At 45.0% G+C, this 16,020-nt stretch overlaps 1 protein-coding gene across 1 annotated transcript in view; it reads left to right on the top strand.

Moving 5' to 3' along the window:
* Nucleotides 1–1,773: 1,773 nt before the first annotated feature.
* The window catches only part of LOC131664220 (headcase protein), a 46,827-nt gene continuing 32,580 nt past the window's right edge, over nucleotides 1,774–16,020 (top strand). The window contains exons 1-2 of the mRNA XM_058935141.1: nucleotides 1,774–2,483; nucleotides 10,409–10,505. Coding sequence (XP_058791124.1) covers nucleotides 1,798–2,483; nucleotides 10,409–10,505 — 783 coding nt within the window. The 5' untranslated portion in view covers nucleotides 1,774–1,797. The remainder of the gene's footprint in view (nucleotides 2,484–10,408; nucleotides 10,506–16,020) is intronic.

The raw sequence follows: 16,020 nt of genomic DNA, 5'->3' as shown, positions 1-16,020 counted from the left end.
GAGAGAGGGAGAGAGAGAGAAAAAAAGCAGGCGCACGGAACACTTGTTTTTGCAGCTGTGCGGCAGATAGAACTGCGTGTGTATCGATCGAAATTCCGCGTTGATCTTGTCCTCGCCTCTCTCTCTCTCTCTCTCTCTCTCTCTCTCTTTGTGATCGTGCGCGATGCAAAATAACGGAGAAAAAAACGAGAGTGACCTTGGCTGATGCCTCTAAATTTAGAGTTGAAAAATGAGAAAGAAGGAAGAAAAGAAGGGAGTTCCTCTCAATGCGCATGCCCTACAATTTCGGTCTTTTACGGTCGCTGGGAAAATTAACGTGGGTTCCATGGAAATACCCCCTTTTTCGAGACTGCTGCCTCTTTAGACACGTGCGTTATTAAAGTGCATGGTTTATTATAGGCGTGTGCTGTGGCAGGTTACAAAAACGTTCTCGTCGCTCCTCTCTCGCTCACTCTGACAGAGTGTATGTTTCAGATGTCTAATCTTAAATTTGCGTGAAGTACGCGTGGTGTTATTTCGAGTTCGCAATGAATAATTCAAGCGCGATGGCTTATCGTATGTTTGATTTTTTGATTATCAGCTGCGCTGCGCACATGTCATACGACACTCGGGCTAATGAGCGATTGATATCACGGAATTTCTTCTGTTGTTCAAATTGAATAATAACTTACACGTTCGATCAGAGATTTGTATAACCATATGCTTCATTAAATTTCATTTGCTTCGAGTCCATTGAATCCAGCAGCAAGATAAACACGAATATACTCTGCGGACTGTCATGCAAACAAATCTCTGCTCCGAAACGAATGACTTTGGAGCATCGCTGCCCCAGGAAGCAGATCAAAACGAGGATTTACAAATGTAACTGCGATACAAATAAAAATTCCCGCATAACTCGAAGCTTGTGGTTGAACGAGAGCCCTCGCAGGCAAGAAGAGCGAAAAACAAAATAATGAACGCGACGAAAAAGAAATCAAGCAGAAAGCAGGAGCATCCCCGCGACACTCGGAAGCGCGCGGATAGCAGAAGAAAAAACGGAGAGTAGCCGCCGCCGCCGCCGCCGCCGCCGTCGACGACGACGACGACGACGACGACGACGACGACGACGACGACGACGACGACGACGACGACGAGAGCGACAAGGCTGCCGGGCAACAGTATGTCCTCAAATATTCTTTCTCATCCCGGCTGCTGCAGCAGTAGCAGCAGTGGCGCAGGATCTGCGCGAAATGTAATGCGGGTGCGGTGGTGGCGTCGGCATCGATTGGCGCGCTAGCCGTGACTTCCACCACTCGCTTTCCCTTTCACCCAATGGGATCTCACTTTCGCGCTTGGCTCTCTCTCTCTCTCTCTCTCTCTCTCGCTTGCGCGCGCGGCGGCCGCGGCTGCTCCCCTCGTTCTCTCGCGGCTCCGGCGCCGGCAAACTACACCACACAGTCAGTAACTGCTGCGCACTCCGCGTGAGAACAACGTGTGCGTCGCTCACGCTCGCCTGCTCTCCCCTCCTTTTTCACCGTTCAGTCGGTCGGCGCCCGTCGCCGGCTCTCCGTTCTCATATACATACGAGCATTCGCAGCCGTACACACCTTTTGTACTTTTTCTTGTTGGTCGTGTGCATCAAGGAGTATTTTCCTTTTGACGAGTGTTGCCGCGCGGGAATGACAACAAGCAGCAGCCGAGAGTTCTGACGCGCGCGAAGCAGCTTTGTCTGTTGAGCAGTCAAAAGCAGAAGAGTAGAGGAGGAGGAGGAGGAGGAGGAGGACAAACGGAAGAGGCAAGTCAAGCAAAACGGAGAGGATGGCACCGAGACGCCACGGCCACCTGGAGACGTCGACGGCCGGCTTGAGTCTAGAGGCGGCCTTTGAGAGCCTGCTGGTCGCCGGTCACTGCTGTACTCCGGGCGAGTGTTTACGAGGCCTGGACTCGTTAATTCGAGGACCTCAGGACTGCGTGAAAGTCGTGTGCAACAACGAGAACTGCGCGCAGGGACAGTTTATGCACCGCGAGTGCTTCGACGCTTGGGAGCAGACGATATTGACGTACCTCAAGTCGTGCGGACGTGCGCGTAGCTGGTCCGAGCGTCAGCGACACCAGAATCTTTGGACGAAGAAGGGCTACGATCTCGCCTACAAGGCGTGCGGGTGCAAGTGCGCACGTGGTCACCTGAGAAAAGACCTCGAGTGGGCGGCGAACAACCCGCGTCCCGACGAACCTATCAGTGGCCAGGAGGTGAAGAAGAAGAAACGCCGCAACAGGCAGAACAACCGGCCGAGCCTCGCCGTCTCGGCTGGACCCACGCCAATGATGCGCGGCAGCGACGTGCAGATCATCGACGCGAGTCGCGGTCGCGCTGGCAGTTTGTCGTCCAGCAATGGCTCAAGTTCGCCACCGGCTACCAGCGAGACCAGCGTCAGCCCACTTCATCAGCCACAGGCCATCGTCAAGAGGAAGAGCAAGGTCGAATTCTTCGGTGACAGGATCAGGTGAGCGTTGTTTCGCTGTCTGTTATTGTGTTTCCTATCTTGATAAGTCCGCTCTTTTTTTCTTTTTGTTTTCCTTGAGTGTACACACGTACCAAATCAGAAATACAATGACATAATGGCTTTGAGAAATCTTTCAAAGTGTGTATATAAACAGCGTGCAGAGTCTGTTCTCTCTCTCTCTCTCTCTCTCTCTCTCTCTTGGTTGCTATTAATTTGTGATACGTGTTTTTGTCCGAATTGATAATTAAACCGTATGTTGATCGAATTTTTCAGTGAAAAGTCGCTCGTAACTGGCAATCAAGCCATACTTGCTTCGCCCACAATTGATACGTTCCATTCTGCGCGATTCCCTGGCCACCTAAAACGCGCGTTAGTTTATATATCACTGATCGCGCATGTTTTTCTGTTTGCGATGCCGTGCATTCTTTCTGTGAGCCAAGCGATATAGTGAGCGAACATACGTGCAGTGCCGTTTGCATCTAAAAAGGAAAATCCACTCTTCTTTCGGTCGATCAATAAAAAAAGATCGTTAAAAAACACACGCGTGATTCTTTCTGGAAGATGCCGATGTGTACAAGAGAAATTTTCGAGGGTCTCCTCTCGCAGGTATAAAAAGTATTCGGGGGATCGGACAAAGAGAGCGAGAGAGAGAAGGACGACACTCGATACTTTTTTTGTTCGGTAGCATTTTTCTCGCTGTCGGGCATCAACGATGTAGTTGAGATGTCACGAATAATTCGCACGAGAGAGAAGAGAGAGAGAGAGAGAGAGAGAGAGAGCGGGTAGTGCGAGTCTCTCTGGTGATGCCCCACCCATGCTTCGCCCGCACGCTCTTTTCTATATTTAGACACCGGCTTGAAAACCTGTCCTATTTATGTTCGTCGCTCGCTTATGTATGAATGTGCGTCGCATATGTGTGTGTGTGTATGTGTATGCAAGACAGAAAGAATACTTGTCCAACCGGACTGGCTGCCTTTTTCTCTCTTACGGGTATGGCGATAAAAATCATTATCGATTATACGAGGCTGCCCAATTTTTTCTCTCTCTCTCTCTCTCTCACCGTCGCCGTTGCCTCGGCTTGCGAACCCTCGTAATTAATATTGCCAACGAGCGTCCTGCTCGCGGACGCGTGCGGCTGTCTTTTTCCCTCTATTATCGAAGGTTTCAGTGCCAGTGTACCCAAGCTGACGAATTCGAAAACAACCGATTATGTTGCGCATGATTGGGATAAAAATACACGAGAAACGTTCTCGTCGATTCTTTTCTCAATTTTTTTTATATCGACTGTTTGTTCGATCGTAAAAAGAAAAAAGTACGTGCCGGTATTCCGAATTGAGAAAATGATTTATTTTAGGATATCAATAAAAATTTCTGTCAGCCTCGTGGTCAGACAAGAAAAAAAATGGAAAAGGAGAAACAAAGCACGGTGAATCTCTGGCATAATAATTACGGCAGAGTCTCCCTCGGAAAGAGTCTTCTCGCCAAAACATAAACACATTACGAAATTCTGGGCTTATATAGCCTTTGGCTGCTGCAGTCTCTTTCGTCCTCCCCCCGTAATCCTCTGTTCGGCCGTATATGTTTTTTTTATATTTGAAATGGCCGAGCGGCGAGAGAGAAACCGGCTCCTCCCGGTCGGCTGTGCGCGCAAAAAAAAAGGGGGAAAAAATGAAAATGCAGCGCGCCGAAGCGGGAAGGGCTAACCTTGACCGTGATGCACCGGCAAGCACGTCGCTGACTGGCTCGTGCGCCGCCGCGAGAATGTCCAAGGCCGTCTCGAACCTTTACTCCGCCTCGAATCTTATGTCATAGTTATATTCATTACGGCGTGACTAGTGTTCGCGAAAAAAAGAAAAGAAAAGTCCAATCGAGCTGCGTGAGCGAGGCGCAAAGTCTTTTCTCGCACTCGTCATTTCCGGAGCGTTAGAATTGACATGCGACCGTGCCGCGAGCACTTAGCCGAACCGATTCCGCGGGAGCGCGACGACTTCCATTCTCGCGTTCGCGCCAATGATTTATCGGGCTCGGCTGTCGCAAAAAGAAAATCCTCAATCGTTATCAATTTGCAAATGCGACGCCAGCCTCATTCGCCATTCCGCAGCTCTACACACATCTCATATTTTATTCCGCGTGCCTCGCATCTCATGAAAATTCACCCGTGTATACATGTGCATACGATAGTGTGCTTTATCTTTCGCGCGTAAATATTTAAGCGGAGAGCGTTGTCCTTGGCGAAATTGAAAAGGCTCGTAGCTTCCCTTTCCCACAGATTTCAACAATTGGATTTTAGGCGCGGCCTTGCGATTTTGCCGCGGATTAAATGATAACGCGACATTTAATTGACGATTATGCGGGATAGACGGGCGAAAAACCGGTCATCGTAAGACGACCGGCGCGCCAATTAAATCGCTCGAGCAATTTTGATAAATATCGCTGTAATTTATGCTGCGCCGAAGACGAGCCTCTTAGGCTTATTTCGCTACACACGTGCCTTCTCCGCAGCCATGTAACGCATTTGCAATTATAGTTCGCCGAGTGGTATAAATTTTAGATTAATTACCGTGCATAATTTATGCGTATACGAAAAACAGCGATGCTGAAATACTTTTCCCCTTTTTAAAACTGAGCGGCGTTAAAATTTTTATTTTGTTTTGCTATTGGTCAAACGGTTATTCAAGTCGCACACAAGAAACGCTTCATTTCGTATGAATCACGCGATAAACACATAATAATCCCCATAGTGAGGTTAACGGTATCTCTAAAACCTCGTTTAATAGTAATATTGTGTACCGGCGTGGAAAAAAAAACTATTTCAACAGAAATCCGAGCCATTATTGCATAATCCATACTGTAGCCACGCGGCGATGCAACGTATATGCGAGAGACACTGACTCAATTGTGTGCCTACTACGATGAATCAGATTCCCCACCCCTCTTGTCTGCTTTACTGAAAAAAAATACTTCGATCGCAGGTCATAATCGGCCGTAGTCATAAAATAGAGGTCAAAGAGATTTCCTTCCGATCGAATTATTTCCCAAACGCGCGTACGCCTGTATAATTGAGCACACCGAATGTATTATGAAGAAACGGCGTGTAGATAGGATGAAGCTTGACCCTGAACTCGTCTTCCTTCCCTCTTTAAGCGGTGTCGTGCCCAAGGACTATCTTAAAGACGACGGCAAGAGTAGAGAGACTGTGCCTTCGTGCGCACCACGCGACGCAGATTAAAACGTTGTCTAAGGCTCTTAAGCGTCGGTGCACTCGCACACTGTGATCGATGAGGAAGATTATCGCGATATAAATCACTCGAGAGTCTGTGCTATCCTTTTTCGAAGCGAATTTGTTTAAAGCATTCGCATTTACTTCTTCATCGATGTACATTTTGCTCTCGTTCCATGCATAAAAAAAACGGTTTTTTTTTTTTTTTTTTTTTTTCGACAAAGCCCGGCTACAAGAATGCGGCTAAATTTAGAATCCGAATGCTTGCATTTTCATGAAAATTCTGATCGAAAGGCAACCGTCAGCGGGTTATAAAGAAAAGGAAAGAAGGCGAAGCGTGAAGCGTCCTTCACACGTTGACCCAGGGGCCAGTTTAGTATTTTTCGCACTCGTTGAAGGGGGGGGAGATGCTTCCGCGAGCTGTTTGTCAAATTTTATGCTAATGTACTCGTGCGTATACACAGGCGTGCGTACAAAGGAGAAAGGCAAACGCATCTCTCGTTAACATTCATGAAGCGCTTCTTTTTAGTGTCGATTTCGTCGTCGTCGTCGTCGTCGTCGTCGTCGTAGTAGTCTCTTCCTCGCTCGTTTGCTGCACATCGAATAATATTCCAAGTGACTTCTTCCCTCAAATTTTTTTTTCTCGCCTTTTATCGCCAGCTCTTATCTTATCATAGCTTCGCAGCTCTGCAAAATAACCACATATACGATTTTGCACTTTTCTCCCTTATCTAATCGAAATTTTATTGCGCCTTCGTTGCTAAATACAATTTTGTTCCTCCGCCGTCATTATCTCACGGCGAACGATCTATCATAACATTAGTCTACGAGCAAATGCAAACATTGAGTTACAATGTTCAACGTCCGACTCGCACGCATCCTCTTACATAAAACGGCAATCCATCAAGCAGCGCGCGGCGCGCAAAAGTTCGCTCGCAGATCTATACTTGGACGTTCTCGCGGTGATCCGCCATAATTTTTTGCTCTCCACACACGTCGAATGACCTCTCTCCAAGGGTAAAAAGCTAATGATAGATGTGCGGCTTCCAGCGTAGGCGCAGACAGATGAGTCGCGCGTTCGATTCTTGCTGGAGCGAGAAAAAGGAAAAGGATTGAATCCCTGTCGCTGGCAGTGGCTGCCTATACTTCGCTCATGGCTAAATCGTTTTAGGTTGTAATCCGCTTGGCCGAAAATCTTTCTTTTTTCTTTTTCTCGCGTGACGAATATACCTTGTTTCGTTTTTGCCCGGAGCATACGATCGCGTGCTAAATCTTGGCGCTTCGTTAGCTTAGAGATCGTTATCGCGTCCAAAGATATAGGTACTTAATTAGGGGAACAAGCGCTTCCGCGATTAGCATGCAATTAGAGCTGTCTCTCTCTCTCTCTCTCTCTCTCTCTCTTCCTCTCGCTCTTTCTGCCTGTTTGCCGCTCGTGTGTACTCGAGAGTGGAATGACAATTTTCCTTTATCTCGCGGTTCTGCTAAAAATAGAGGCGCGTACTCTTTCTCTGTGTGTATTTTGTAAAAACAAAATTCTACGCTTTCGTAAAGTATTCACGTTTCTCTCGTGAGCGGGTCGTGTAACGAATTGTGGATTCTTCCAAAGCCGAAGAGAGTGAATTTTCATTTTATTGATATATTGTAAGTTATCGCGGCAGAGGCTTAATCAAATCTAGCACAACTCACTTACGCGCACGTAAGAACCGAGTTTTTTTTAATGTTCGGTCAATTTATTCACCACAACGTCGAAGCATATAAAAGTTCTTTTCAGCGCAATGAGTATGGCTCGCTTCTTGCCTTGACTGCGTCTTTTGCGAGTCGTGAATCCCATATACCGCTTTTGCATGTCTCAAGTGTATTTTGTCACACGCGTTAAATTATTCACCAAACGCTTCGGCCACTTGTCTCTTTTCAGATAAAGATCTCTCTCTCTCTCTCTCCTCTCTCTCTCTCTCTCTCTCTCTCTCTCCTCTCTCTCTCTCTCTCTCTCTCTCTCTCTCTCTCTCTCTCTCTCTCTCTCTCTCTCTCTCTCTCTCTCTCTCTCTCTCTCTCTCTCTCTCTCTCTCTCTCTCTCTCTCTCTCTCTCTCCCTCCCTCTATTCGGTCGCAGATTCTTTCTTTATTCTTTGTTTCTTTTTCTCTCTCAAAAATTTCTAAAAATAATTAAGCCCTGATTTAGCAAATTAAAAAATAAACATCGAATCGTGCATTTGAAGAGAAAGATGCATTTAATGTTCAATTACACAACGATAAAATAAACTTGTTTATTCAACGCCGTTTTGTCACGTGAGACAATCAATCGATGTGCTTTAATTTCTTTTGTGAAAACCACGAACGAACAAGGTATAATCTCCGTCTGTGTATGTAACTAGCGACAACCTGACGATAAACAAGGAAGCGTGTAATGAAATTGCATAATACCGTGATGATATTTATAAGAAAAAGTCGAAATTGAATGCACGCGAATCCAAAGTGAAATCGTACGCACGCGTTCGTCTCATGCAGGCGAGAACTTTTTTCTTTGAGTTTGGATGTATAGACTTTAGCGAGTAGACGAGAAACTCACTAGTAAACATATGACATTAGCATGGCGCCTTTTGTGCGGAGGCTTGTTATTTTTTTTCTTCCTTTCGACTTATGCTAATCCGCGACAAATAACGATTTTTTTTCTCCAAGACTCGTAAAGTAGACGAGTTTTCATTGAATTAACTATAATAAGCATATTATGGAAGAGACTATGCTACGTTTAATTGGCACCGCGCAAAAAAGGCGGTGTAACGGAGTGCGCACGATATGTGGGTGATGTAACCGTTATACTACTCGCTACGGGCAAGCGCTCGATTAGATAACGATATAAGGCGTTGATTCATCGACATCGCATCGAATTTATTCAAATGGAGCCATTAACGAAGAGAGATACAATTTCAACGAATTTGTATTTTTAGAATGCCGGAATTTCTTTCTTTTGTTTTATCCTCCTATCTTCGCGAAAATAATGGGAGAATCGTACGAGCTCCAGCGAGGAGAACAACAATTTTTTGCCTTTGCTTTCATTTTGTTTTTTTTTTCTCGACTTTGATCTATTCCGAGCGCACGCAAAAGAAAAAGAAAAAAAATAAATACAAAGTTAAGGCCCATAAAGATTGAAGAGTCGATTGAGCTGTTTGCGATTTCGGTTTCGGGTCTACCGAAGCAGCAGCAACAGCTTTCTATCTCTCTCTTTCTCGCCGTAGGTCAAAGTAATCGAGGCACGAAAGAAGAGATCTATATTGCCTCAATTATGTACTCGTTGTTAGAGTCGACGATCGGCCTTCGCCGTGAAAATTACCGAGGCTTTCTCTGGCGTGTTTTAAGCTGGTAAACATCGATGATTACGCAACTACTCCACCGCGCCATAGAATTCCGGGCTTTTTTCTCTCTCTTCGTTTCTTTTCTCGAGCGCCCGTAGAGGTGACACTGCCGAAAATACGGGCTCGTCAAGGTCAAGGTTGCCTCGCTGCATTTGTCGGTTTCTTCGTATCTCTCTTTTTCACTTCCTTTGTAAGTAGCACATTGTCTCCGCCGCCCACATTTTTTTCTACCTCGTAATTGAGTCAATCAATTTTGTCACACACGGGGTTAGTCATTGCGTGAGAGGAGTAGTAGTTCTCGATAAAGTGTTAAAAATAAACAAGCCCACATCTGAATATGACCTTTGGGCGACAGTACAGAGAAAGAGAGAGAGAGAGAGAGAGAGAGAGAGAGAGAGAGAGAGAGAGAGAGAGGAGAGAGAGAGAGAGAGAGAGAGAGAGAGAGAGAGAGAGACTGTATTCGAAAGGAAATGATGCCACGAAAAATTATAATGAGGGCCGAAGTCACCTTTACCGACACCTCCGATCTTGTTATCACTAAATTGTACATTTAAGTGTCTGGTTTATTCGTCTCGCGCGCACGCACGCACGCAGGCGCGTATCGGGGTGCAGGCACGGTGAGCGCTAGTGCGTGGTCTTGGCAGTGGCGAGCAGGTGCGTGGTTTATTTACGTTCGTACGCGGTGAATAGAACATTGTTTTTTACTTTGTTTAGTTGTTTGACTGACAGACATTCGTGCAGAGTTTCAATTCGCCGTCCCTTTTTGGCGTGACCCTCGAATATACAGTAATTCGGCATAATGCACTCCGTCACTACCATGCGGTCTCTTCATATATTTTATTTCTGCTGGCTGGCTACTTTTTTATGGATGGTTGCGGGAAATTGACGTTTTACTAGACCCGAAATCGTGAAATTTTGAAGAGTTTAGAGTGTTATGGAATATTTCGTATATCGAGGGTATAACAAAATAAACTAAACACAATTTTTTGAAACATGCACACACCGACACTGATTAACTGGTGTATGCAAATTGGTTCTCATATTTTTAGAAAAGAAACTTGGAAATTATTAAAATTTACATATGAAGATTGAGCAAATAAAACCTAACAATATAAGATTAGTGGATGTGTATCAAGAAGACAAATATTGAAAGTGGCGCGATATTGTGTCAATTTTCTCAACGGAAAATGTATATATATGATAATTTATGCAAGATCGTAAAACTAGTTTAAACTTTGAAAAAAATGAAATCAATAATGCTTATGATTCATCAGACGGCGTAGCCAATGAAATTACATTAATTTTTCGTTACATAACAATATTACATTGATAACAATATATTGTTTATCGTTGTAGGCAAAGCTGCGGTGCAAACGGCATATTCTCGCGGCGTCTTGACTTCAGCGCGTTCAACAGCCTACCAAGGACGAAGCTCAACTCCTATCACATCAAGGTAAATTTATTAACTTGATATTAGTCTGGTCGATCAAAGATCCCATGAGAGTACCGCGAGCAACACGCGACAACGTACCTGCGTGCAAAACGTGACCTCGCCCAATTGAATTGAATTTCTAATATTTCTTGCTGTAATGTAAGAGGCTCGCTACAATGTTTAGGAAAAGGCGGTTTTTAGGTGATCGATTAAGTCTTTCCCTTTTGGATCCCTCTGAGCGAATCGTTATTATTAATTTCGCCGAGGTTTCGGTGACGTTTGTACCGACCAAAAGTTACATTCTTATTAAAAACAATATTTTTTGCGCGTCCTTTCCAACAAGAACCATCAAAAGAATCCGTAAGCTTCATGCATCTCTAACGGGATTTAACAACGTCACCGAAATATCCACGAAATGAATAATAAAGATTTCAGATGATTTAAAAAACTCTTTTTCCCTGGAACCCATTCGTACGGTGAAGTAGAAAGCTTGATCTGATTTTTTCTTTCACATTGCTAATCTAGTCGTGTTTACTGTATTGCCGCAAGCGCTTGATCGCTATGGAATTGTCGAAAGCTTGCCTGGCAGCTGCGGATTAAAAAGAAAAAGAGAGAGGAAGAGAGAGATATACATCTACCAGACAAATCATCCTACTTGAAACGACTTCGCTTGGGAAATGCGTGTAATATTTTCTAGATGGCTACTTTAGTTGAATTGTGAATTCTCGAAATATATTTGCGCGTTGCTATTTTAAGCCGATACACATAGCACGACGTAAAACAGATGGCACATGTGTTTGCCCCTTACGACGACGACGCGTCAGGAGAGACAAAGATCTCCCAGTGCGCCGGAGAACAGTTTGAGTTACGACTGCGCCTCAGGACAGAGAAAGAGAGGCTTTTCGCGTCGTCTTTTGCGATTATCTTTTGCGCGTTGTTAATTAAAAGACCAAGCATGAAGAATAGCCTCGCCTCGGCGCCACGTTTCGTTTGTCGAGTCATTAAGGAGATTCGAAGAGGAGGGAGGAATTGATTTCCAATGAGAAGCTGGCATTGATGTATCGGCGAGCCGGGTGAAAGCGCATCCGACAAATTGTCCGTCGCGATTCTTTTGAAAATTGCCCGACGAGCGTACGCGCACGCTCTCGCGGTATTTTGATTGTTCTGTAATTTACTCGGAGTATAATGCAGTTTGTTGGCTTCTTTCGTTTCTTGCACGGTACACTTTCGAACCAACTTTAGTTACGTTATTGAATTCCGGAGCTAGATGAAAGCCTCAAGTTGACGCTCCGGCTCGGTTTAACGATCCGCTCCCAGGAATACTGAAAACTACAACGCTAAAGTATTTTTTCCAACTCGGAAGGCTTTATATGAATAATTTTAATAATATCACTATTTGTAACCTAGCACGGTTAGGGAAAAGATGTTTCTTATGTCAGCTTGTCGAGCAAAAAAAGTATCCTTGAGTTGGATCGCAACCCCCTTTGTGAACCTGCCTCAATGTGCGGTCGATAAAAACATGTAACCGGGCATGATAGAGTAGTCCTTTTGGCAAAAAAAAAGCGGATGCAAACAGAGACAGAGACAGAGACAGAGAGATAGAAGAGAGAGAGAGAGAGAGAGAGAGAGAGAGAGAGAGAGAGAGAGAGAGAGAGAGAGAGAGAGAGAGAGAGAAGCCGAATTAAGCGCAATCGGGGCTTAAGGTTACATCCTTTGTCGTTGGAAGTTCAACGTCTGCGTCATAACGAACATAAAAAATGTTGTTCATATAATTTATAATGGAATTTCGATCAACTGGAGGAGGAGTTGAAACTATGAATTGCACTACCGCGTTGGCAAAAACGATTATCAAACTACGGAGAAGATGAAAAAAGTTTACTGGACAATCTGTCTGATAGAAAGTTTGTGCATGTGAATTTTTATGACCAAACTTTACTGGTCTCATGCGATTCTAGCTTCCAGCTTTACCGTTTGCACAGGGAGTGCTGCTTTAAAAGCTCCTGTGTTTTTTTAAACTGAACTCTCTTTTTAAAATCGCAAGCTCCTCCAATTCAACCGCATTGACGACAAAGCGCGCAACAGCGAACCAGCGATGAAAATGTCTACCGAATCATACGTTCTCTCGTCTCTCCCTCGAGAAAAAAAAATCACGAAAGCTGTAAACAAAAAGCCAGCCGGAGTGATAGTATCGGATGGAAAAAAGCCTGTCTGCCCGGCACTGCGAGTCGTTCTGCAGCATCCTCTTTAAGTCTGGCATGGGGGATCAATGACGCAGCTGACGAGGGCCTCGGGCGCACGCGCGCAGACGATTTTATCGACCGCTGTACCTCTGTGTTCTCTCTCTCTCTCTCTCTCTCTCTCTCTCTCTCTCTCTCTCTCTGTCTCTCTCTCTCTTTCTCTCTCTACGTGTGTGTGTATGTGGGTGTGTGTATATGCAAGCTTCAGCGTCGGGGGCGCAGCTACGAACTCGTAGACGTGGTCGACGCGTTGCAACTCTCCAGCGGCGTGCGGCCTTGACTTTCCTCTCCCTATGAGTACACGTATATTCAGCGCCACGCAGAAAGACAGAGAGTAATTTGTTCTCTCTCTCTCTCTCTCTCTCTTTCTGTCGTTTAATTGGCAGTGGTATCACCACGCCTAACGAATAGCAGTGTGTATTTGTAGCAGTTACCAACGTTAACGTCAGGCGCACTTAGCAGACCTCCCGATTATTGGCGATTCATAAATTGCTGCGTGTTAGCACTGACATCAGAGAGAAGGTATACTTACTGATTTTTAGCGAAATATTTTGCACTTTAGTTTTTTATCTTATTTGGAATTTATCTACAGCGATTCTATCTCTCTCTCGCGTTCTCTGCCTTACAGGTGAAATATACGAATACAGCGAAGTGCAAGTCAAACACTCACGAGGCTTGAAGGAACAATCGGTCTCGGTTTGCCTTGTCGCGCGCCGTACCGCAGCAGACAATGGCGTGATTAGGGCACGCACAATGTATCTCGATCGTATTGTACCGTCACCGCCGCCTCGAAACTGTCTGCTGTGATGGAATATTGCGAGAGGAGTCTCGAACACGGTCGAGGCATTAATCTGAAGTATGAGCTGCCGCCTTGTACACGCCAATTTCTCCAACCTCGTCAATGTTAACAACCATGAGCGCCTTCTTTATTTTTCTTTTTTTTTTTCGACGCATTGCTCGTTTTGATGAATCGCGAGCAATCATTCATTCGTTCGGACTATTTGTTCTTGGCGGGCGACGGCAGAGGGTACTGGAAGAGGGAAAAAAACCACTTAGCGGACGCACATTCGGTCTAATTAAGCTACTCTGCCGGCGAACAAAGAAATTTAAAATAGCCTGGGCGTAATTGAACGACACCGTGAGGGGGGCCAAGCCGAAAATTCAACTGCTTTTATAGTCCGAGGGGGAAAAAACTTGGCCGCTTTGTTTTTCTTGTATCATCGCCGCTCGAATGTATGGATTACCTAGACTTTTTTTCTTAAATATTACTAGGAAGATTTCTGTCGTACGATGACGTACGTAAAATCACGGCCAGACCTTTCTCCTTTGAAGATATCTCGTCAAGACGTGAACGATAGAGAGACTTACAAATCCAATTAAGGACGATGTTAAGCTTCGTGTGTATATAAGAGATGCTAACGAACGCCGCACGCTGCTGCTGCTGCTGCTGAGCTTTGATGTTGCGAGAGAGATGCTGAAACGTGCGCGCTCTTTAAATGTTGTTCACGAAAAAGGAACGTAAAGTACATTTACATTGCTAACTGGGTAAATTGGAGATCAAGGCAAAACGATAGTGTAATGCAATAGTAGGTCGACAGAGTTCGAGGAAAAGTCTTACCGTAATTTGAAGAAACAAAGTTACTCACCTCAAATAATTTATCATTGTTTATTTGATTAAAGGAGAGAATCGGAGCAATCACTGGTCTCCAACTGAAATGAAATGAACCAAAAAGTAGAAAATAAATCGTTAAGCCTCGATTGGAGATTCATTTTTTTTAAGTAGTATGAGTTCGCTTTAGTAAGACACGCCGCGCTCTAATGAGATATTGGCGAACGACGGCGGCTAGATATAATAAACCTCGGTAGAGAAGTTTTTACTGTGAAAATAAGTGGCTTTGTGAAACAATCAAGATGAATGTAGACTGCATCCGCAGTCGACGACATTGCTATGAGTCGTCGCACTCGTCGAGAGAGACGGATAGAGCATATTGCTGCGACAGGGACAATCGGGCAATATAGACGGGACGTGCTCTGTTGCTGCTGCTGCCGCTGCTGCTCTTAGGGTTCAAGGCTATTCAATTATGGTTAACCGGCCTCTTCAAACCATAATACTCGCCAACTCGAGAGAAAACTTTTGCGAATTATTAAACGACTTATTTTCTCGTCTTTGTTCGCCGAAACTTGTTAGTCTACATATGCAGCAAGTCGTAAATTTTGAGCGAGAGAGAGAGAGAGAGAGAGAGAGAGAGCACGCGCGCGAGGCAGTCAAGTACCGTTAGATTCATTAAAACTTAGAGCCTATGCTTGAGAAATTTATTTTAATCGCCAAGACTCCTTCGCGCGTAAGCTTGTCCGAATGACTGCGAGGCGCTGGCGCGCGGGCTTTTAAAGCCTTTTCCCTTCTCGCGAAGGAGGAGTTTGTTAAAGTGACTGAAGTTTTAAGTGGATGCTGTTTTAAGTTCCTCTTCGCTCGACACTCTCACATTTGTTTACCGGCTTTTAGAATGTTACACAAAGCTTTGTCCGTGGGGATCTTCGAAAGACAACTAAATATGTATGATAGCGAATGTGCGGCTTTTGCGAAAATCGCATCGAGAGAATTGACGAGCGAAGAAGAATAATTCATCCTCGAAAACTCTGCGTTTCGCTGTTCGTAACTGCCAGATGCGCAGAAAAGAAGTTGTTTGCGAAGCTAGAGCCGTGCAACGCGATAAAACAACGCTGACGCGGTTAAAATAAAAAAAAAAAAAAGAAAAAAAGAGCCTATAGCGGCGGCGCTGCATAACAATCAGTCAACGACCGAGGATACATATGTGTGAGTGCGCGTCAGGGTCGCTCTCGTCTGTGCAGACACCGACTATATAACGTTTAGTTAGGCTAGGTCAGTTCTCGCAGTGTGCAGCGCCAGAGCTATTACTAAAACTCTATTCTCGCGCACTGCGGCAATATCCCACGCTCAACCATGGCGTCGCTGTTATCTTCACCAAAGCGTCTCTCACTCTTGCGCCGCCGTCGTTTATTCTTCTTGCGTTCGATTTCTTTCAGAAGCGAATTGAGTTTGGCACGGTTTGAGTTGCGATGCCGACTGCGTGGATAAATATATACGCGAGCGGCTGAATGTTATGTAAGTTGTTTGTTACGCCGGCCGGTACATATACACATACATACGTACGTGTATATATATATATATATATATATATATATATATATATATATATATTTATATACGTATATATATTTATGCGCTACCGATTTGCCGTGTTGCACAAGCTGGCAGTTGGACACTCCCCCGCGCGCGC

Source organism: Phymastichus coffea, unplaced genomic scaffold (genome assembly GCF_024137745.1).
Source record: "Phymastichus coffea isolate CEN01 unplaced genomic scaffold, Cenicafe_Pcof_1.1 PCOF00043, whole genome shotgun sequence".
In the NCBI taxonomy this organism is placed as follows: Eukaryota; Metazoa; Arthropoda; class Insecta; order Hymenoptera; family Eulophidae; genus Phymastichus; species Phymastichus coffea.
This window is presented reverse-complemented; position numbering and strand designations above follow the sequence as displayed.